The 20,345-nt window shown below is 48.0% G+C and overlaps 2 protein-coding genes across 6 annotated transcripts; one reads left to right on the forward strand and one right to left on the reverse strand.

Annotated features, from left to right (window-relative positions):
- Window positions 1-619: 619 nt before the first annotated feature.
- Window positions 620-14,550, forward strand: PIAS3 (protein inhibitor of activated STAT 3). 5 transcript variants are annotated; one of them, XR_016272099.1, is made up of 16 exons: window positions 620-696; window positions 3,539-4,007; window positions 5,375-5,459; window positions 5,564-5,614; window positions 5,921-6,011; window positions 6,407-6,541; window positions 6,815-6,920; window positions 7,407-7,480; window positions 7,937-8,097; window positions 8,918-9,054; window positions 9,244-9,412; window positions 9,543-9,676; window positions 10,246-10,283; window positions 10,539-11,983; window positions 12,119-12,167; window positions 13,623-14,550. XR_016272099.1 is itself a non-coding variant. In XM_089482745.1 (14 exons), exons 1-14 carry the CDS (start codon window positions 673-675, stop codon window positions 10,818-10,820), a joined length of 1,956 nt encoding a protein of 651 aa, XP_089338871.1. In that variant the 5' UTR covers window positions 620-672; the 3' UTR covers window positions 10,821-14,550. The 5 variants fall into 5 exon arrangements, 1 of the variants encoding a protein (XP_089338871.1); XR_016272098.1 differs by having other exon boundaries at window positions 10,539-12,167; XR_016272097.1 differs by having other exon boundaries at window positions 12,119-14,550.
- Window positions 14,436-20,017, reverse strand: NUDT17 (nudix hydrolase 17). Its single transcript, XM_089482748.1, has 8 exons — window positions 19,776-20,017; window positions 18,928-19,050; window positions 18,282-18,465; window positions 18,041-18,066; window positions 17,303-17,395; window positions 17,083-17,181; window positions 16,287-16,426; window positions 14,436-15,501 (listed from the first exon to the last, which is right to left on the reverse strand). The coding sequence occupies exons 1-8, from the start codon at window positions 19,869-19,871 to the stop codon at window positions 15,342-15,344; spliced, it is 921 nt and encodes a 306-aa protein (XP_089338874.1). The 5' UTR covers window positions 19,872-20,017; the 3' UTR covers window positions 14,436-15,341.
- Between the last annotated feature and the right edge of the window lie 328 nt (window positions 20,018-20,345).

Here is a 20,345-nt window from a genome sequence, read left to right on the forward strand (position 1 = left end):
GCGCAGCTGCCCAGAGAATAAAAACTTGGCTGGATACACTGGCCTGGCACCGATGCCAAGAAGTGTCCATCCAGGTGTGCAATGGCATCTTCATCATCATCGCTATTATTAGTCGCAGTCCCAACACTCAGACCATGACACAACATGCAGCTAGAATCATAGAGTTGGATGAGACCGCAAGGGCCATCCAGTCCAACCCCATTCTGCCATGCAGGAACTCTCTGTCAAAGCATCCCCATTGACCGATGTAGACAGAACTCAATTGGGTACCACTTGGGTGCTATGGAATCCTGGGATTTGAAGTTGACACAAGGTCTTTCACCTTTGGCTTTTGTGGACAGGAGGCTGAAATGTAGGACATGCCCTGGGAAAGGAGGACGTGCTTGGCCTCCCTTGAACCATCCTCCTGTTTCCTTCTGCTAGCAATATATATAGGACCTTGGGCTCAGTATATAGAGGTCCTCTTGTGCGTCTGAGCGCAATGCGGGACTTCGGCGACGCTCCCTGAACCCCCCTAGTCCTCTATGGCGCTGACTCGGCCACGCCCTCTCCTCCCTGTGGGCGTGGCCTCTGCCCCCGCCCTCCTCGCCCGTCTCTCTTTGCGCCTGTTTCGCGAGTCGGGAGTTTCGCGGCGCTCCCTGGGCCGAAGAGGCGAGGAATGGATGCCTCAAAATGGCGGAGGCGGCCGAGCTGAAGGTGGGCTTTATTTGGGGGGGGCGCGTTAAAAAGGGGCTCGAAAGGGGTCTCGGGGGGGGCCTAGAGCCTCGGGGGGGCGGGGATGGAGAGAGAAAAGCCCCCCGGTTCTGAAAAGGGGAGAATGAAGGACCTGGGAGGGAAGGGGGAGGAATTGGGGGGCGGGAAGAATTGGGGGCTTTTGGGGGGCAGTGAGGATGATTTAGGGGTACAAATGGGGGCGATTGGGGTATTTTGGGGGACTATGGACACGAAGGACCTATTGTTATTATACGGGTCTGGAAAGATTTGGGGAGAGGGGTCTTGGGGTGAAGTAAATAAGGGGGGCTGCTGGGGAGATTTGGGGTTTTGGGGGGCAGGGAGGAGGGGATATTGGGGGGTTTGGGGGCGCAAGGGGTGAAGGGGCAATTTGGGGTGCAAGGGTGGGGTGGGGTGAAGAGGATTGTGGGGGGCTCCAATGTTGGGGGAAGGTGGTCTTGGGAGTCAGAAACTGGGGGAGATGGGGGCAATTGGGGTGAGGATTTGGGGGGGAGGTAAGAGTCTAGGGTGAGGATTTGGGGTTTTAAGATTTTGGGGTGAATGGAAGATTTGAGGGGGTGAGAATGTGGGGTAAATAAGGAGAGAAGAGCCTGGTATGAAAACTGGGGGTGTTTAATGTGGGGTGAATGGAGGAGACAAGGGTCAGGGTTGAACCTTTGGGGGGCTTAATGCGGGGTGAATGGAGGGTTTGACTTGGGGTCCAATGTGGGGCCAATGGAGGAGAGAAGAGTCTGGGGCTGAAAATGTGGGGCGAGGATGCAGGCTTTGGTCCTTTGGGGCAAATATTTGGGGGCATAACGAGTCTGGGCTGAAAATTGGGTGCCATTAATAATAATAATAATAATAATAGTAAATTTTATTTATAGCCCTCCTCTCCCAAAAGGACCGAAAAGGAGAGAGAACCCACCGGCAATCTATACCATACATGGCTTTCTATAATTAATTATTATAATTATTATTTATGGCCCGCTTCTCCCAAAAGGATCGAATCAGTTTAACACCATTAAAACCAGTTTGACACCATTCAAAAGGCTAAGAACGATCCGAACCGACCGAGAACTTAATAAGCGATTTAAGCAAGTTTAAAAAGGAGACCCTTCAAAGCCAACAAACGCAGCGTGAAACCATGCAAACGAGTGGCCTAAAACCAATTAAGCCCCAAACGGCCCTTTTACATTCTCCCTAATGTCATTATGGGCAGATTAATTACACTTTGGCAAAAACACGCCTTTTTAGTGGTCTAACTCCTGGAAAAACAATCCAGTTTGACGCCACTTTTAATTTGATTCCGGTGCTGTGGAATTCTGGGAGTTGTAGTTTCTCTATCAGAGAGCTCTGGTGCCACAACAAAGCTACAAAGGCAGCCAGAAATTAAGCAGAAACGCGTATTGTATTTAATTATTATTATTATAGAACATACGCCATAGGCAGGTTTATTTATATCTATTTTAATTGCCTGTAAATTTACAGCGCTATAGAAATAGAGTTTAATAATAATAATAATAATAATAATAGAAATTAAGTGTGTGTTTTTGTGCTTTTCAGAAGCCTGGTTTCCAGCCCTCTCCAAAGCCTTGAACCATCTTGACCACTTGATGCTTTTCTTTGATCCTTCTTCTCTTTGAAATCCAAAGAGCGCCCTCCTGGATCCACTGGATTCCTCTCTCCCTCCCTCCCTCCCTCCCTCCCTCCCTTCCTTCTTCCTTGCTTCCTCCCTCCTTCCTTCCTTCCTTCCTTCCTTCTTCTTTTCCTCCCTTCTTCTCCCCTTCCTGTGCTTTTATTTATTTGCTCCAGTTTTTCGTTTGCTCAAGGCAAGGAAGATTTGGTTTCCATTTTGAAAGGGAAGGAGAGAGGAGGGTCTCTCTATCCCCCGAAAGACGGAGGGAGGAGTGTGTTATCGTTTAATTATTATCATTATTATTATTTGATGGCCTTTCCTTCCAGGGTTCTGTAGGAAGGGAGACAGTTTGTGTATTCAGCAGCCGAAATACAAGAAAGGAACCCCTTCCTGGCGGCTGAGAGAGGAGCTAAAAATGTGAATCAATAGTAGAGGTTGAGTAAATGCAGAGTTGTTTGCAATGTAGATATATGTGTGTGTGTGTGCGCACATATTTGGTTTTACCGCAGAACTCGACTTCGAGGATTGCCAAGAATCTGAGATGTTTTTAAACAAGGAGGAGCGGAAGGAGTCAAGTGGGAACCTGTAGCATTAAGCCCTTCCTTCTGGGGATGATGGGAGTTGCAGTCGAACTAGGGATCCACTGCCATGGCAGATAAAGTGATGCTAAATTTGGGTTGTTTCAGTAGATGCAGCCCTAGAAGGGTATAGCTGTATTTATCTGATGTTTTCCGGGGTTGATGTGTTAGACAGTGCTGCAGGGAAATGATGGGACATAGAGTGCGGCGTTTGTTGCCAGAGATTGTTGATCACATTCCTTTGTGGTTAGCCAACGAAAGGAAGGGAGTGAACTGGATTGGAGAGTACCCAAGGCCACCTTCCTGGGAACTTGGGCAGAAGGAGGAGAAGAGAAGCGGTGGCTTCATGGGAACAGGAAGGGAAAAGAATACTTTGCTTTTGTAATGAATGAGAAGATGAATGAATGCCAAAGATGCGACATTGTGTGTGCTTTAATTAGTGTGTGCTTAGTTCTGACAACAACCGTATCTGCTGAACATCTCCAGTTGCTGAATAAAGGTTTTCTGAGTTTTACTACTGAAGCCTGGGTTTCTGAACTGAAGGGGTTCCCTTGTGGTCCCTTCCAACTTCGCTTCTAACCCTGCCTTTGCCTTTCTTTCCTGCTTGTAGCACATGGTTATGAGCTTTCGAGTCTCTGAGCTCCAGGTGCTCCTGGGTTTCGCCGGCCGGAACAAGAGCGGACGCAAGCATGAGCTCCTCACCAAAGCCCTGCAGCTGCTGAAGTCCGGCTGCAGCCCGGCCGTCCAGATGAAGATCAAGGAGCTCTACCGGCGCCGCTTCCCCCGCAAGATCCTCACCCCTTCGGACTTATCCATGCTCCACTTGCAGGCAGGGGGGCAGTTGCCGTCGGCCACAGCGCTCACCCAAGGCGCCATGTGCCACCTGCCTTACGACGGCGGCTCGGTGGGCTCAGCTGTGCCGACTGGCATGCTACCCCCGGTGCCCATGTTGGGACCCAAACATGAGACGGACGTCCCGCACTTGTCTCCGCCGATCCACCCGGTCCATCCAGACGTGAAGATGAGGCGCTTGCCCTTTTACGACGTCTACGACGAGCTCATCAAACCCACCACTTTGGGTAAGTTCTCTTACTATCCTGTCCTCCTCATTTCTAATGAGAAGGTTCTCTTCCTATCTGCTTTCTTCACTGTCCAGCCATACAGGATTGGGGCTTGTACTTTTAACTGGGGCACCACAGTTGCTTCCCAAAGCCGTGGTTTATTCTGTTGGAAAGACACCTGCGGAGTCTGGATGGCAGGGAAGCCTTTCTTTCACAACTGGGCCCCACATTCTTTGCATTCTTGGTCAGGGAAAGGAGAGGCCTGTTTCTCACCCTGCCATGGCATGGGAATTAGGGGCATGAAGCTGCCGGAGAAGGCAGGGGTTTGTCTTTTATGCCGCCTGATGACTCTCAAACCCAGCAGGATGCCAAAGTTTAGAAGCACCGTTTTGGTACTAAAAACTCAGAAACCTTCATCAGGAAAACTATCGATCCAGTCCGCTGACTTTTCGTTGTCAGAACTGACCAGCGAACTTGACAACCACATAATTCATTTCTATTTGCTTCCCCATGCCACCCCTTACTCTTGGTTGCCCCAACTAGACTGTGTCCCACAAATTACCTTGAGTTTATCTCCTTTTTGAGGTTATCTCAGCGCCTGGGTCTGAAAGCACAGTTGTAAAACATTCCTAAAACATACCATCACTACTACGTCTCCCATTATCATATTATGGCAGGACAAAACATACGCAAACGCTGACATTGCCGTTTCCGTTCTTGTTTGGCAAGGGCTGGGGAGGACCCTCCGATTCAGTTGGTAGAGGTTTTAATGGTCAGGGCCCACGCATGTCTGAGCATGTCTTGAAAGCTAGGAAGAGTAGAAACCTACACACAGTGGTTTGTGTCTAGTGCCCACACATGCCCAGAATATATATTGGAAGCTGTGAGGACTAGACACTTGATCGTGGCTTTGATCTGTTTTTTAAAGGGAAGTCCCAATGTTTGTGTAGTGCCTGCAGACTAGGATCTTACTCTTTTTAAAAGCCCCTGTGTATTTGTGTCTTTGTACATGCACATGCCGTACCTGTGCATGTCCAAGCACATGTACTAGCACTAGGAAACCTCCTCTTTCTTAAAAAGGAAAGACCTGTGTGTGTCTATATGTGTGGCTGTGTTTGCAGTGGGCTAAAGCTATGCTTGGATATATGGACTAGAACTTACTCATTCTCCCCCTGCCCTTTGGTTGAATCCATGGGTACAGAATCCGTGGATATGGAGGGCTCGCTGTACGTATTTTATAAGCCACTTTGAGTCCCATATTGGGAGGAAGGGGGCAGGTAAAGCAAATAAATGAACATATATATGCTCCTTCCTTGGTTGGTCCCATTGGCTTGCAGGATTCCAAGAGGGCTAATGCCATACCTGTCTCCTTCATTCCTTTGCAGCTTCGGTGAACAGCCAAAGGTTCGAAGAGGCTCACTTCACCTTCGCCCTGACCCCTCAACAAGTACAGCAGATCCTCACTTCTCGGTAAGGGGGAATCTTTACCATGTAAAGCGAGAATGCTTTGAGAAAAATCAAGATCACACTTTTAAACCTAATTCTCCCTAATTCTTCTCTTTCTTTTCCCCCAGCGATATCTTACCTGGTGCCAAATGTGATTACACTGTACAGGTACAGTTGAGGTAAGCAGAACAGAAATGATGTCTTTTCTGTGCTTTAAAAGAGAAGAGTAAATCTTGGTTGTTATTTGCAGTCAAGACAGCTTCCACTTATGGCAGCCCTATGAACGAGAGACCTCCAAGTTACCTTGTGTCACCTGCTCAGATCTTACAGACTCAGGGCAGCCATAGCATCTTTGGTTGAATCATCCCACCTGAATGCTTCCCTGGCTCTCAACAGTTGCCTATCCCCTCTTCTGGTATGGATTTTCCACCTTATAGTGATCTTTCCTTCCATACCCTTCTGGCTTCTCTTTTCCGCCTCCTCAGGTTTTGTTTGTGTGAAACCAGCTGCCCTCAAGAGGACTACTTTCCTCCCAATTTGTTCGTCAAAATTAATGGGAAACTCTGTCCTCTTCCGGTGAGTCATCCCCCAAATCCTTGGTGAAAGTTGAATGGTTCAGAAGGGAGAATCTTCCGCTCAGTGGTAGAGCTTTGCACGCAGCGGTTTCTGTGTTGAACATTTGCAACCACTGCACTGCACTGACTTCCTTTTTCATCTCTATCCCTGTCCAAAGGGTGAACAGATGTGAGATGATGGTTGCCGTTTTGGAAGGGATATGCCTAGAAAAGGAGGTATTTGAGGTTGCAGTTTGGTGGGGAGTGGTGGTCCCTGACCCTCACGCATTTGCTAACGTTCATAACCATTTTGTAGCCACAGTTGTATAGTTGCCGGCTGATTGCCAACTTGGTTCTGAGCCTTGACCCATGGACTTGCCTCACCCTCTCCTTTCATGTTCTCTTCCATCCCCACAGGGTTATCTTCCTCCCACCAAAAACGGTGCAGAGCCAAAACGACCCAGCCGGCCCATCAACATCACCCCTCTGGTGCGGCTTTCGGCAACGGTCCCCAATACGATCGTGGTGAACTGGTCCTCCGAGTTCGGCAGGGTGAGGGTGCCTCTCTGGTTATGGTCTTGCTCTGTCTCTCTCTTTTTAATTGTTTGAGCAGAATTATTCCGCCTCCTGTCCTGTCCTAGTGAGGCTGGGCTACATATATGTCTGCACACATGTGCGTATATATCTGGACACCCAGCCCTTGTATTCTCTGCATTGTGTTTGGCTTGGCATGAGATGGGCTTCTTGGTGGCTGCCCTGGGATTTCCTTTCCTAGAAGGGGTATTTCTCCTTCTGTGTGAGTGACACTGGCTTTCCTCTCCCTAGAACTACTCCTTGTCCGTTTACTTGGTGAAACAGCTGACGTCGGTGACGTTGCTCCAGAAGCTGAGGGCCAAAGGCATTCGAAACCCAGACCATTCGCGTGCCCTGAGTGAGTTCTGCATCCTTTTATCTCTGTGTATCTGGTCAGACAGAGATAGAGAAGGATATGTGTCCTTGCATATTGGATCTTACTTAGATTGAAAGCCTGTCAGAGAGCATTTGTGGCTGAAGAGTGGGGTTTAAATACCAATGGAAAGGGCATCTATTCATGCAAAGCAAGGTGCCCAGATTTTGCCCATATCGTTCCTACTTCAGAGTAGTGTGGGATGCCCTGGAGATGACTGTACATGGTGGTGGTGGTGGGGTTTGGATGGTGATAAGCAGTAGTTTGTCTCACCTTGAAGAAGTGGAAATGCTACCATGTTAAACGAAAAGTCCACACAGATAAATGTGGGAAAACCTGTGGTGTGCGGGGTTTGTGCAGAATTCAACCTGAGACCATCTGGCATGCAACTCTATGCTCTGCCTGTTACTACGCATAAAACACAGTGAATGTTGCTGGTAACATTTAACACATGTCCTTCTCTCTCTTCAGTCAAAGAAAAACTGACCGCTGATCCAGACAGCGAGATCGCCACGACCAGTTTACGGGTTTCTCTCATGTGTCCGGTAAATCCGCAGACTTTGGGTTGCCCCTTTCATATCTCTTTCGTAACACGAAGTACCAGCCTGTTTTAAAAACCCATGTATCAATTGCGTGCAGTTGCAAACAACAGTTATACACTTGGTCTTAAGGTATAGATATCCTTCTGTATAAAAAGATACCATTTAGGAGGAGGTGCTTGCCCAACATGGGCTCCCAAATAAGTGTTCAGAATCTATTGTTGACAATCTGTGTACAAATTCATAGAACCCAAGGACCATCCAGTGTCAAAGTGCATTAATTCTGCAGTGTAGATGGAGCCCTAGATGACTTTCTGTGTCCCTTTGGTACCACTGGTCAAGAACCCATTGGTCATTTTCTATGGGGAGCTAGATGGCACATAACCCCATAACTAAACGGCGCCTAACTCTTGCCTGCCTGGTTCGTTCCTTCTCTTCTTGTTTCTCTTCTTCTGTTTCAAGTTGGGCAAGATGAGGTTGATTGTCCCTTGCCGCGCTTTCACCTGCACCCACCTCCAGTGCTTCGATGCGGCGCTTTACCTGCAGATGAACGAGAAGAAGCCAACGTGGACCTGTCCGGTCTGTGACAAGAAGGCTCCCTACGAGGCCCTCATCATTGATGGGTAATGCGGGAGAAGGTGTGGAGGCAGTGCCTCACTTCACTTTTTCTGGTGCGGTGGGCCCTTTGTATTCACTGTGCCATGCTGGCTCTGATTTTGTCATATTGAGGAGGGAGCAAGTTTGTTTTCTGCTGCTCCAGAGACTAGGACCCAATGGAGCAATGGATGCAAGCTCCAGGAAAAGAGATTCCAGCTCAACATTAGGAGGAACTTCCTGACAGTAAGGGCTGTTTGACAGTGGAACCCACTCCTTCCTTGGAGTGTAATGGAGTCTCCTTCCTTAGAGGTCTTTAAGCAGAGGCTGGATGGCCATCTGTCAATGGGGGTGCTTTGACTGAGATTTCCTGCATGGCAGAATGGGGTTGACTGGATGGCCTTTGCAGTCTCTTCCAACTCTTTGATTCTATTATTCTAATGACTGAACTAAGCTGTAGGAAACTTTGACTATTTCAATGTCTTCATCTCCCACTTCAGTTATTGAAATTGTCTGTAATTATTATTTTGTTAATATTCATTCTGGCAGCTCTTTCAACTACAGCTTCCCAAGTGGCTCTTGTGTTTCTAGATTCTGGGAGTTGTTGTCGAACCAAGTAACTTTTCCAAGCTCTGGCTAGCCACCCATTTGTGGGGCTGGGCTTCCTTGTGAGTTGAGCTTGAACCTCAGAATTCTTTGCAGGGCACAGAAATGAAGGGAGTTTCAAATCTTGTATCACCACCAAAACCAGCGAGTGTTCTTGGACCAATGTCTCTGTTTTTAATCCCTCCTGTGTGTTTTATTTCTCTCTCTGCTCCCACTCCCAACACCCGTTCTCCAAATCTCCAGGTTGTTTATGGAAATCCTCAACTCCGTCACGGACTGTGATGAGATCCAGTTCATGGAGGATGGCTCTTGGTGCCCCATGAAACCCAAGAAGGAGAACCAGGAGGTTTGCCAGCCATCTGCCTACAACGGGCTGGAAGGTAGGAGTACCTTTTGAGACTAGGTCCCTTGTCCAAAACTCTCCAGCACAAGCAGAAGCGGTGGCAAGGACAAGCAGCGGTGGGCCATCCTGCAGAGATGACAGTGGTTGCCATCTCCTGGGATGACTCAGTCTTCCTTGACTGCTTTGTCTATATGTCTCTACTTTTCTTCTTTCACTGTCTTTGCAGCTTCCCTGTATACGGTGGGTTCAGATGGGAAGCCGCTGGGTGAGAGCAAGAAGAAAGTGGAGGTTATTGACCTGACACTGGACAGCTCTTCGGATGAGGAAGAGCCCCCTGCCAAGAAGCATTGCCCCGTCACCACCGCAGCCATCCCATCGGCTACAGGACCCAAGGGGTAAGGGGGCTGCCGTCCTTCACCCTAGCAGTAGGGCAACCACAAAGTGGCCCAGTGCCACTTCGGCCTTTCGTTGGACAGAAAAGGAAAAAAGAGAGATTTGGGGGCTTACCTTGTTTTCTCCTTTCAGGGCCCTTAGTGCTGACCACCAGCCTTCCTCGGTGCTCCGGAGCCCCCCGATGGCAGCCGTGGGCAGCGACTACCTCTCCAGCCTCCCGATCCCCGACTACCATCCTTCGTACCAGGTCCCCTCAGACATTCAAGGTAATTTGGTTGGCTCAGGACCCACACTTACCAAAATCTTTGCTGTTGTTCTGCATTGCTGGAGGAGCTAAAAACTTGGATTTTGCCTCTAAAACACGGGTTGGGGAACCTTGGGACTACAATTCCCATGTCCCCTAGAAGTCATTGGGTGGCCACAAATGTGATTTGTTTTAAACCCCATGGGAGCAGTTGCGCACCAAGAGTTTGGCCTGAGGCATGACAGTAAGGGCTGTTCGACAGTGGAACAAACTCCCTCGGAGTGTATTGGAGTCTCCTTCCTTGGAGGTCTTTAAGTAGAGGCTGGATGGCCATCTGTCAGGGATGCTTTGATTGTGATTTCCTGCATGGCAGAATGGGGTTGGACTGGATGGCCCTTGTGGTCTCTTCCAACTCTATGATTCTAAGTCCCTTGAGGGGTTAATGCAGCCTCCTAGCCTTGCACCATTGCCCACCTCTGGGTTACAGGTTTCTCCCTTCCACATGCTCTCATGTACCCATTTCATCTTTCAGTTCCTCTGGTATGTTCATTATTACTATTAAAGTCATTTTCCCCCTTCTCATTTTTCCAGGTCTGGATTTGTTTCCTTTCCTTCAAAGTGAAAACCAGGTACGTCCTATTTGACCTCTTAAGGGGAGGGCGTTCCATAACTCACAGCAGAAAAGGCTCTGGAATTACCTATTGTATTTTACATATAAGCTACTCTGGGGGTGTCTAGCCCATATGATTGTCCACCCCTGATTTAAACACTTAAAAACACATTTGGCACGCATGTGACGCCCCCCGTCAAATGACATGTCAGTTGCATGTGTGTTTTGCCTTATGGGGAAGGACGTTTTTGCTCACGGCCTCCTTTTTCTCCAGCCACATTACAGCCCTTCTGTGATCACTTCCCTGGATGACCAGGACGGCCTGAGCCACTTCTTCCAGTACCGTGGCACCTCCCCGCACTTCATGAACCCTCTGGCGCCCGTGGTGGTGGGCTCCCACAGCACCGTCGGCTCCCCGACCAGCGGCCGCATCAGCAACGTGGTCTCCTCCTCCCCGACGACGACGACGCTGCGGGAGGGCCATGGCCACAGCGGCACTGTCGGGGGCAGCCCCGTCTTGCCTGGTTGCCGGCCGGATATCATCTCTCTAGACTAAACCTGTGGGGTTGCTGATGCAAGACTCTTGGAGCATTCGGAGAGGGGCGAGGGGACACATCCGACCCTTGCAAGTTGAGAAGATCTCCCCCTCAAAAAAAGAGCAAATTTCAGCTTTTTATTTACCAGCAAGTTCCCTGCATTGGCAGCTTGGAAGGAGGCGAATGGAGCAAAAACCTTTGGTCCACATCCGGAGTTCTGTGATTCCGTGCACATTGGCCAAAGTTTTGTCTTGGTATTCAGTGGCAGGGAGATGCTTGTAAGCCTGGGGCAGCGTCAAGTGGAATTAAAAGCAAACAAACCCCAAGGACTGTTGAAACCAAATTTTGGTGTCGGAGGTTGAGTATCATCCCTCTGGTTTCTCGACAGAAAGAGCCACTTCTGTGCTCATCTGTATAATTCATCCAAGATCATGAATCCTCTTGTTTCCCTTGGTTATCAAGATCATGAGTAAGATTCAACAGGATTACAACGTGACCTTTTAGCACGGAGTGGAGTCAGCACCTTGATACATCTATCTATATATATGTATGTATATATATTTAATCCACTTGTCTTCACCCCACGGCATTTACAAGACAGCATGGCCCCAAGCAGAAGGCTATCTTGGACCAGTTCAGTCCAGTGTAAGACAAGTGTTTGTTTTTAGGTTTCACCAAACCCTATGATGGGGAGAGAATCGTGTCCGACGAAGATCTGAGTGGAAAGGTGCGTACAAATCTGCCAACCAGAGTTTCCAACTCTGCAAAGTATTGACTGGATCTATTTTATTATCTTGGTGTGATGACACCCGCGTTGTTTGGAGGGGCAGCCGGTTGTGTGGGAGACTGTGATCCATGGCTGTTGGAAAGCAAGGAGCCATCGCAGGGACCCTTTTCTCCTTTAGCCCTTACATGTCCCATTGTGCTTTAATGTTGAAGGCACCTAGATGATAATGGTGGCTCACATGTGCATCGCAAGGACCCTATAACGGCTTTGCAAAGCATGGCCGTGCCGGGACATGGACGATTGCCCTGTTTTGTATCGGCTCATGAGAAAAACTAAACTGTGGCTGAGAGCAACAAGCCCAAAGAGGGGGATGCTGGCTTTAGAGAAAAAGAGAAACAGAAGCCAGATGTGGAAATATAAAACTTGGACCAGTGGAATAACGTTGTGAGACGAGCGGTGGGTGCATTCCCTCCATCCACTAAGAAGCAGGCTCTTGGGGAAGAAATATTTTGCCCTTTTTATGGGGTTTGGGGAGAAATGGAGTCCTTGCCTCTTTCTTCCCATCATCTTCTCTTTCTCCTGCTTCCACAGTGAGCAGCTCCAGGCCCTGGGTTTGAAGGATCTCCTCCGCGAAGGCCAGGTTAGACGCAGTATTTTTGCCTTTATGAATGGTTTTTAAGCAAGTCCTCCGCTAACTTCTCTGGTACTTGAGCGCTAGAAAAGAAAGCCCTGATGTGGAGAAAAGATTTGAGGGAGGAGGAGAGCCACCTTCAGACATGCGATGAAGATGGAGCCGAAGCCAGGGTCAAAGGGAAGAAAACACTTGGGCTGCCGGAACGTATTGGGAGCTTGCATGGACTCCAGGGTTGCCTCCATCGCAGGTTGCTGGGTCCGTTCATTTGAGTATTACCGGAGAGTGTAAAATTCATGTGTTCACAGTGTGCGGACCGTGACACGTGAGCTGTTATCTCCATAAAACCTGCTCTTCCATGGAGGGCACTCCCTTGATAGACCCTCCCTGGGATGTTTATGGCACCCAGCACCAGTATTTTCTCTCTCTCTGAGTTGTGCCGCCTTCCCTTGTGGTTTAGTACTAATGCAACCAAGGCAGGAAACCTTCTCCATATCACCCTCCGAACCCCATGATTGCATCTGGAGTGGGTTTTTCTCCTGTGGTTGCATTCGGTGACTCTGCCCAGTCTTTCCCAACAATGTGCTTTTTTTAAAGGAAGAAATGTGTAGGTGTAGGATTTCCACCACCTTGCTTCCCTCTTAAAGTATTTCCTATCTTGTACAGAGAACGAAAGATATATATAAATATATATATATTATATTATATAATAATAATCTATATTTTCAGTTTTTGTACATAAGCAACTCCAAAGATCTTTTTGGTTTTTGCGTTGTTGTTGTTGTTTTTCCTTTCTGCTTTGAGGACTAAATGAAGGTTGCGCTTCCTCCCCGGACGTTTGTCGAAGTGGATTTGGGGGGAGAGGACGGACGGGGGGAGCGCATCGCCCATTGCACAACTTATTTATGTATTTAAGTGTATACTTTTTGTGTGCGCGTGTGTTTTTGGTTTGCAGCGGCGGCCTCTTCAGCTTTTGTTGTCGTTGTTGTAACCTGTGTCCCGTCGCATGTTTGCCAAGCTGCAGGGTGGATTTTTTGGGCAGCCCAAGTTGAGCACTTTTGCACCCCATTGATATGGGAAAAAAGGGAGGGAGAAGCCAAACCTGGCAAAGTATCTCCTGGTATCAAGCGGGGAATTAAATCTCTTCTCTGCCATAGAAGGTTCCCCGGGGTTTTTAACGTGGACTTCAAGGGTTTAACTTTAACCTCGGCTTTAATTTTAAAGGTAATGTTTAACTTGGAAGGTTTTGAATTCAGGCCACAGTGGAAGGAGCCAGACCCAGAGCAAGAAGTCATGGTGAGATGCATTTTGACACGGGGCTGTTAACACTGTTTCCCCCCGGATTTTACACCTTGTTTTAATGTAGATTTATTATGATCAACTGATCAAATATCTTATTTTAATGAGAACGTTTACTGGGTGAACGGTGGTGCCAGTTTTCCTCCATTCTTTGTTTCTTTTCAGCACCACAAATGGATTTCTGCCAGCAATCTCCAGTGTGCAAAATATCAAATTGGAACGGTGAAATCTGGGCCATTTAATGGTGGCAGATGAATCCAAATATTCAGTTTAACTGGCCAGGAGTTAAATTCAGTGAGACTTCAATGCCCAGCATTCCCAGCCAGCATGACAAGTGCTCAAGAAGACGGGGGTTTGTAGGGTATTGGAGGAAGGAGCAGTTACTTCCACCCTCCGCTTCTAAAAGTGCATGCCTTTGCCCTCTTTTCCATAGCCAAAGCGTTCTAGGTGCTTTGGAAATGCGGGAAATGGACAGTGTGTAAGATGTGTGTCCAGTTGTGTTTTGTGCTTTGCTTTCAGAGAGGGGAAAACAGCTTTGCAAAGTCATTCCTTGGAAATGGGGCTTTCCTGGTTTGGGGTGGTTTCTCCCTCTCATTTCCTTAGAGGTTTTTTCCCCATCCGTTGTCATGCATTGTCCTTTTTTTCCTCTTGATTTTATTTTTCCTTATCCATTTCATGCATTGTCTGTTTTTACTCTCCGTTTCATCCCTCCTTCCTCATTCGGGAAGGAGGGATCCAAAACAAGTGGCCTGGCGAAGAAATTGCAAGTGACAGATACCCTTAAAAATAAGTTTCCCATACCCAGCTTTGTTTTGTGGTGAGCAGTGAATTCTGCCTTTTGGTTTTGAATTCTCTGGGCTGCAGCTTGTGAAACCATTTTAAACAGAACCCCACATTCCACAATACAAGACCGTGTTTTAAAACTCATTCTCTGTGCCCCTTCCCCAGAACCGAAAGCGACCGCCCGACTCAGCCGAGCGCCCTTCCTTTGCCTTTATTTATTCCGTCTGTCCGGCGCTTTGTCCCGTCCGCTCGGACGTTGTGTATATGCAAAGTACGTTTTTAGAGAAAATAAAATTTGAAACAAAAAGTTGCACAAGAGCGGAGGTGGCATGGTTTGTGGCTACTCTTTCCAGGGCTGCGTCTCTCTTCGTCTCATTCCCTGGACCCTTTTCTTGCTAACGGTCAATGGGTTTGCAGTTCTGCAAAGAGGGCCATCATTCCTGGAGGATGGGGAGCACGAGAAGCTACCGGGGTTGGCCTTTGGGCGTCCTTTGAACCCATCACTTTGGGGTGGGAATTTGGTATCCCTTGGGATCTCCTTTGAGCCCCATTTCCTAAACGCCCCACACAAAACGACCCCCCGAAACTCATTTTTGGATGAATTTTGCTGGAATTCTCTATCACCTTTTACAGGGTGACTTTGGGCAAGGCACACTCTCTCAGCCTCAGAGGATGGCAGTGGCAAACCCTCTCCGATGAAATTTGCCAAGAAAAACAACTGCCATAAGTTGGAAATGACAACAAAAACACATCAAGAGCCAGATGTTGCAAATAACATCTTGTATTAGAGCCAAAAACCAGTCCTTTTAACAAGGCCTCTTGATATCTTTTTGCAGCAATACTGCACAGGTCCTTTTTTAAAACAAACCAAGGAAGGATTGGGAATAAAATGAATCCTGTTGTGTTAATCCTTGAACGGGAAAGATGGAATTCATCCTTCAAAAACAGTGCCATAAATCCACCGCAAAAGGGAAGAGTAAACTTGGGTAGCCAAGGAAAGGGCCGAAATTCCCTGCCGAATAAAGTCGGAGCTGGTTGCTGATGTTCCCCATATTCCGCAGGCTGCGGTCCAAGCGTTTGCTGACCATCCTCGCGGCCAGTTCAGCTTGCGCCTCCCAAAGCCTCCAGCCACATCCGGAGGGCGAACTTGGTCCCGGTGCTGACCCGCTCTACATCTCTCCCTTGGGCCGGCGCAGTGTTGAGGAATGTTGCAGTGGGAATTGGGACCGTTTTGGCACAGCCGTTCTGGAATTCAGTGATGCTGCCCAGAGAAGAAGAGGAGATGTTGGATTGGTATTGAAGACAGGACTGACGGAGCATGGTGGCTATGGGTAAGTTATCATGAGGGTCCCCATGGGATTCCTTTGCCTTCCTAGACGGGTCGATGCCACAGGTAAAAGGGGCCAAAACCACCACATTTTAGCCTAAAGCTCGGCCACTTGCTAAGCTTTAGGGATTTCACTTACTCTAATGGCGGTAGGAAGACATACAAAATTTAGGAAGCCACCAGAGATTATGATGGTCTCTTGGAAAGATTGCATGCAAAAGAGGGCTGGATTGGCCCCAAGGTGCAACATCCTCACCAATGTATCAAAGGTATATATCATGTATGCCAAAATCCATGGATACTCAAGTCCCATTGCACTACTAACAGCAAAGTCTTAAATGTTCTGTGTTACATTGAGATGGAACTTATGTTACCTACGTATGGCTTGAACTGAGGTGGTTCCCAAACGTTGGTCCTCCAGATGTTTGGGACTTCAGCTCCCAGAATTCCTGACTGTTGGTCAAGAAGGCTGGAGCTTCCGGGAGTTGAAGTCCAAAATATCTAAAGGGCCAAAATTTGGGAACCACTGGCTTAAAGGCATGATAAGAAGCAATCTGGATTTGTGCATTTAACTTGTCTCCTTGTATTGCCCTGTGAGGCCTAGAAACTTGGAATGGGAATAAATGTCAAGTGAATGTAGAAGTGGAGACTGGACCGTGCGGCTAGATGCAGGTTTTGCCTTGGTCCCACCATTTTCTGAACTTGTTATATATACATACCTGACCATCGGTGGGATGTCTTCTGCCACCTTCCTCTGCCCGGTGCCAATGCCATCCTCTGTGGCAGCAATGGCGGCCAGGACTTTGGGGTCTAGCCATGCGCAAGCGCTCACTTCAGCCTCATTGGGATTAAATCTTGTCTGAAAAGGGATATGAGAGATTATCCCTGCTTTTGGGTCCTTAAGGATCCCTAAGGATGCTGAGAGTTGCAGTCCAATACTATCCAGTGGGCTGTTAAGTGGCCTGGGTTTTTCAACCCACTGCAGCCTTGGTTAGAATCATAGAATCGTAGAGTTGGAAGAGGCCCCAAGAAGGGCCCTGATCCAGTCCAACCCCTTTATTCTGCCATGCAGGAACTCTCAATCAAAGCATCCCCATTGACAGATGGTCATCCAGCCTCTGTTTAAAGACCTCCAAAGAAGGAGAGTCAAAGGCAGCATCTTTCACTGTCCAACAGCTCTTACCGTCAGAAAGTTCCTCCTAACATTGAGCTGGAATCTCTCTTCCTGGAGCTTGCATCCATTGCTCTATTGTGTCCCATTCTCTGGAGCAGCAGAAAACAAGCTTGCTCCATCCTCAATGTGACATCCTTTCATTATATCACCTCTTAACCTTCTCTTCTCTAGGCTAAACATGCCCAGTTCCCTTTCCTCATAGGGCTTCATGGTTTCCAGACCCTTCACCATTTTAGTCTCCCTCCTCTGCACACATGGCTCCAGTTTTTCAGTGTCCTTTTTGAATTGTTTTGCCCAGAACTGGACCCAATATTCCAGGTGGTGCTTGGCCAAAGCCTCACCTCTAGTTGCTGGTGGCTCTTGGGTGAACGCAGGAGCATGTAGACCACGACGTGGTGGTGAGTTGGCAGCCCACGGCTCAGCAAAGGGGGGTAGACGGACTGCAAAGCGGAGGAAGAGAAGGCTGGGTCAATTGGGGCGGTGGAGGTTAAATGCCATCTAGATGTTGCCCCTGCCCACCTCTAATGTTGGGTGGCATCTCTGGGATCGTGGCCGTCTCACCTCCCAAAGGCCCAGCGTTTGCCAGGCGATCTCTCCGTTGCTCAGCCGCAGCCCTGTCTCCTCTTGCAGCTCCCTCAGCCCTGCGTCTAGCAACTGCAAAAAACGAAGGAAAGAAAAGTTTGGAGAAGAATCCGGACGCTCCCACAATGCATCTAGGTTGGGCAGTACAGGTGAACCCTAAAACCTGTGTTTAAAAAGACCCAAATCTCTAAAAACTGGAGATTTGGCACAGACAGAGTGCCTCTGAGCATTGGCAGGGAGTCTTCTTTCTTTGAGCCCCCAGACAGTTGGGCAAGGCAAGGAGAACGGGGGGCAAACCTATCATCCCCCTTCCACCCTCCATTTTAGAATATATATGTTTTAGAATATATAAATGGTGGGAAATGTGTGCCCTCCAGATGTTCTTGGACTGCAGTTCCCAGAATCCTTCACCATTGGCTTTGCCCATTTAGGGCTGCTGGGAGCTGCAGTCCAACAAGATTCAGAAAGCGACACGGTTCCTCTGTATGGAAGGTATGTTTAATACATTATTGTATTTACTCCCAATTGTTTTGGGAGCATGATCTCAGTCTGCCGGTTCTCTGAGCTCCCATGAAGACTAGATGATTTGCATTCTGGATGGATAATTTGCATTCTCACCAGTTCTTCCCAGTTCAGACTGGGAAGGACTGGGGAGAAAGCAAACTATCCGAAACCCAGCTTCTGGGATGCTGGAGAAAGACCAACTTTTTCTCTTACCTGCTCATTCGGTTCAACATGCCCACCTGAAAGAGGAAAAGAGAGATCTCCAAGGATTTCGGAAAGCGTAGATTCTTATCCTAAGAATTAATTTCTTTCTTTAAAACAATCACATTAAAAGTACCCTTTGTCACATAAATGATAAGGCAAAGGCCCAAACTCCCCAGAATCTGGGAGCAGCCACCAAGGAGCCTTCTTTGCACCCCTTTTTCTGCTTCATCCTATTCTGGGCTTTCCTCACCTGGAGGGACCCAGACGTTGGGGAAGAGGCTCAACGCTTTGGAGCGCCGGGTCAGGAGGATCCTCCGGCCGGAGGACTGCAGGAGGACGGCCACGCCGACGTCCACGCCTTGAACTCGGGTCTTTGCGGGGAGGCTGCCGGCTTGGTCCTGGCGCAAGAGCTTGATGGGGCAGAAGGAGGGCCTCTGGGTTTGGGGAAAGAAAACACCTTGGATTTCTCAAGCGTCCGGAAGGGAAGATAGAGGTTCTCCAGCATCCATTGCTTGGCAAGGAAAACAACGTTCAGAAATGCAGACTATGGACGTTTCTCCATAAAGTGGACAGAAGGAAAGATGGATGGGTGGATGCATACATGGATGGATAGATGGAAGGAAGGAAGGATGGATGGATGGATCAAGTGATAGGTATATGGATGGATGGATGGATGGATGGATGGATGGATCAAGTGATAGGTGGATGGATGGATAAATAGATGGCTGCATGGATGATGCATTTAAATAGATATATGTGTGGATGGGTGAATGGATCAATCAATAGGTATATGAATGGATGGATGGATGGATGGATGGATGGATGGATAAATGGATGGACGAATGAATGGATTGATCGATATCTGGATGGATGGATGCCTCCATTTCCAGACCAACCTTGAGGAGGACTCTGCTGGAGCCCAGAAACTCTTGATCAGAAATAAGGAGCCGGTTTTGGTCCAAGCCATAGTTCACCATCGAGGAATCTTCATGCGCTCCGGAGAAATGGCCAACAATGCTCTGGAAGTCACAGAGGTTAAAAAAGAAAGAGCGATGGTACAAGCTTTCCACGATCTAGTCGGAGTTCAGAAACGGTATTTGTGGACTACACCTCCCAGAATCCCCAGGTTAGTCTGCATTTCCCTATATAAGTCTGCCTAAGTTTAAGATCCTTGGAGAAGGCTTGGAAGTCTGTGTTTTCCGGGGCATGGGTTCTTTCACAGAAAATCTGGGATAGCAAAGGATTCATCCAAATGGAGACCTTTGAGGGCATCCAGTCTGACCCCAAATAAAAGGGAACTTGGGAATCTTGGTTCGAACTTTTAGATAAAATGATCGAACTAGCTCTTACTTTCAAGAAGTCCTTCCCAATGTATAATAATGTTTATTTATATCCTTTCCACCAAAGTGTGGTACATCAGAACATATACAATAAAATACGTACAATAAAGAGCGAATGACAAAACACCCCGCTACCGAACGCTAGAATACTAAAATAATATACTAATACACTAAAAGCATAGTTGGCATCTACTGCCAACCAGCTCTTACTCTCAGTAAGTCCTTCGTAATGTTAGTTGGCCTTTCCTATCTTGCAACCTGAATCCATTTCAGCAGGAAAGAAAGTCTTCCACCTTCAGGTATTTGCAAAGGGCTCTTCCTATCCCTTCCTTTCACTCTTTTGCTTATCAATTCAGTTGTGCCTTTTAGTGCAAAATCCTTGCCACCTGAATTTTCGCTCCTACCTGCTGGAAGCGAGCACTTTGTGGGCAGCTGTTCTCTTTGGAGAGATGCACCAATACCCTCCGGAGGGTCTCCATCCCTCCTTTGCCCACAAGCATGGATCAATGAGCAAGATGTGGAAGCCACCATGCACCACTGGTCATGCAACCTGGAGAGGAAAAGAGACAGAAAATCAGTGCAAAATTGTAAAGTTTCTCCCTTTGGCTTGTGGCTTTTCCAGGCAGGGAATGCATCCAGCAACAAAAAGCTGATGCCGGAAGGAAGAAAGACATGCGCATGGTTTTGGGAATGTGACAGCTTGCAACACTCCCTCTTCCTTCTGGAGGAGACATTGCAGGCACACGAAGAATGCATTTGCTCTGTATATGCAGCTTGATGCCACTTGGAAATGCTGCAGCTCCATCCTCTGGGATCCTGAGATTTATACTTTCGCAGGGTCTTGAGCCTTCTCTTCCAAAACAGAAACAACGCAACTTGACACCACTTAAACTGCGCTGGGCGCATGCTGCGATCAGAGATTTCTTAAACCAGCTCCCCAGGAAAGGAGAGGAGCAAAACCTGGGACAATCCCA

This window comes from Sceloporus occidentalis, unplaced genomic scaffold (assembly GCF_023333645.1).
Source record: "Sceloporus occidentalis isolate IW3139 unplaced genomic scaffold, rSceOcc1.0.p SCAF_20, whole genome shotgun sequence".
Classification (NCBI taxonomy): Eukaryota; Metazoa; Chordata; class Lepidosauria; order Squamata; family Phrynosomatidae; genus Sceloporus; species Sceloporus occidentalis.

Bases quoted from the DNA above. Each gene is read 5' to 3' on its own strand.
- PIAS3 (XM_089482745.1), top strand. From the start codon at position 673: ATGGCGGAGGCGGCCGAGCTGAAG. The intron at 5,460-5,563 runs GTAAGGGGGAAT...CTTTTCCCCCAG, and splicing joins CAGCAGATCCTCACTTCTCG to CGATATCTTACCTGGTGCCA. The intron at 9,055-9,243 runs GTAGGAGTACCT...CTGTCTTTGCAG, and splicing joins TGCCTACAACGGGCTGGAAG to CTTCCCTGTATACGGTGGGT.
- NUDT17 (XM_089482748.1), bottom strand. From the start codon at position 19,871: ATGCTTGTGGGCAAAGGAGGGATGGAGACCCTCCGGAGGGTATTGGTG. The intron at 18,466-18,927 runs GTTGGTCTGGAA...CCCCAAACCCAG, and splicing joins CCAGCAGAGTCCTCCTCAAG to AGGCCCTCCTTCTGCCCCAT. The intron at 17,396-18,040 runs GTAAGAGAAAAA...CGTTTTTTGCAG, and splicing joins ATGTTGAACCGAATGAGCAG to TTGCTAGACGCAGGGCTGAG.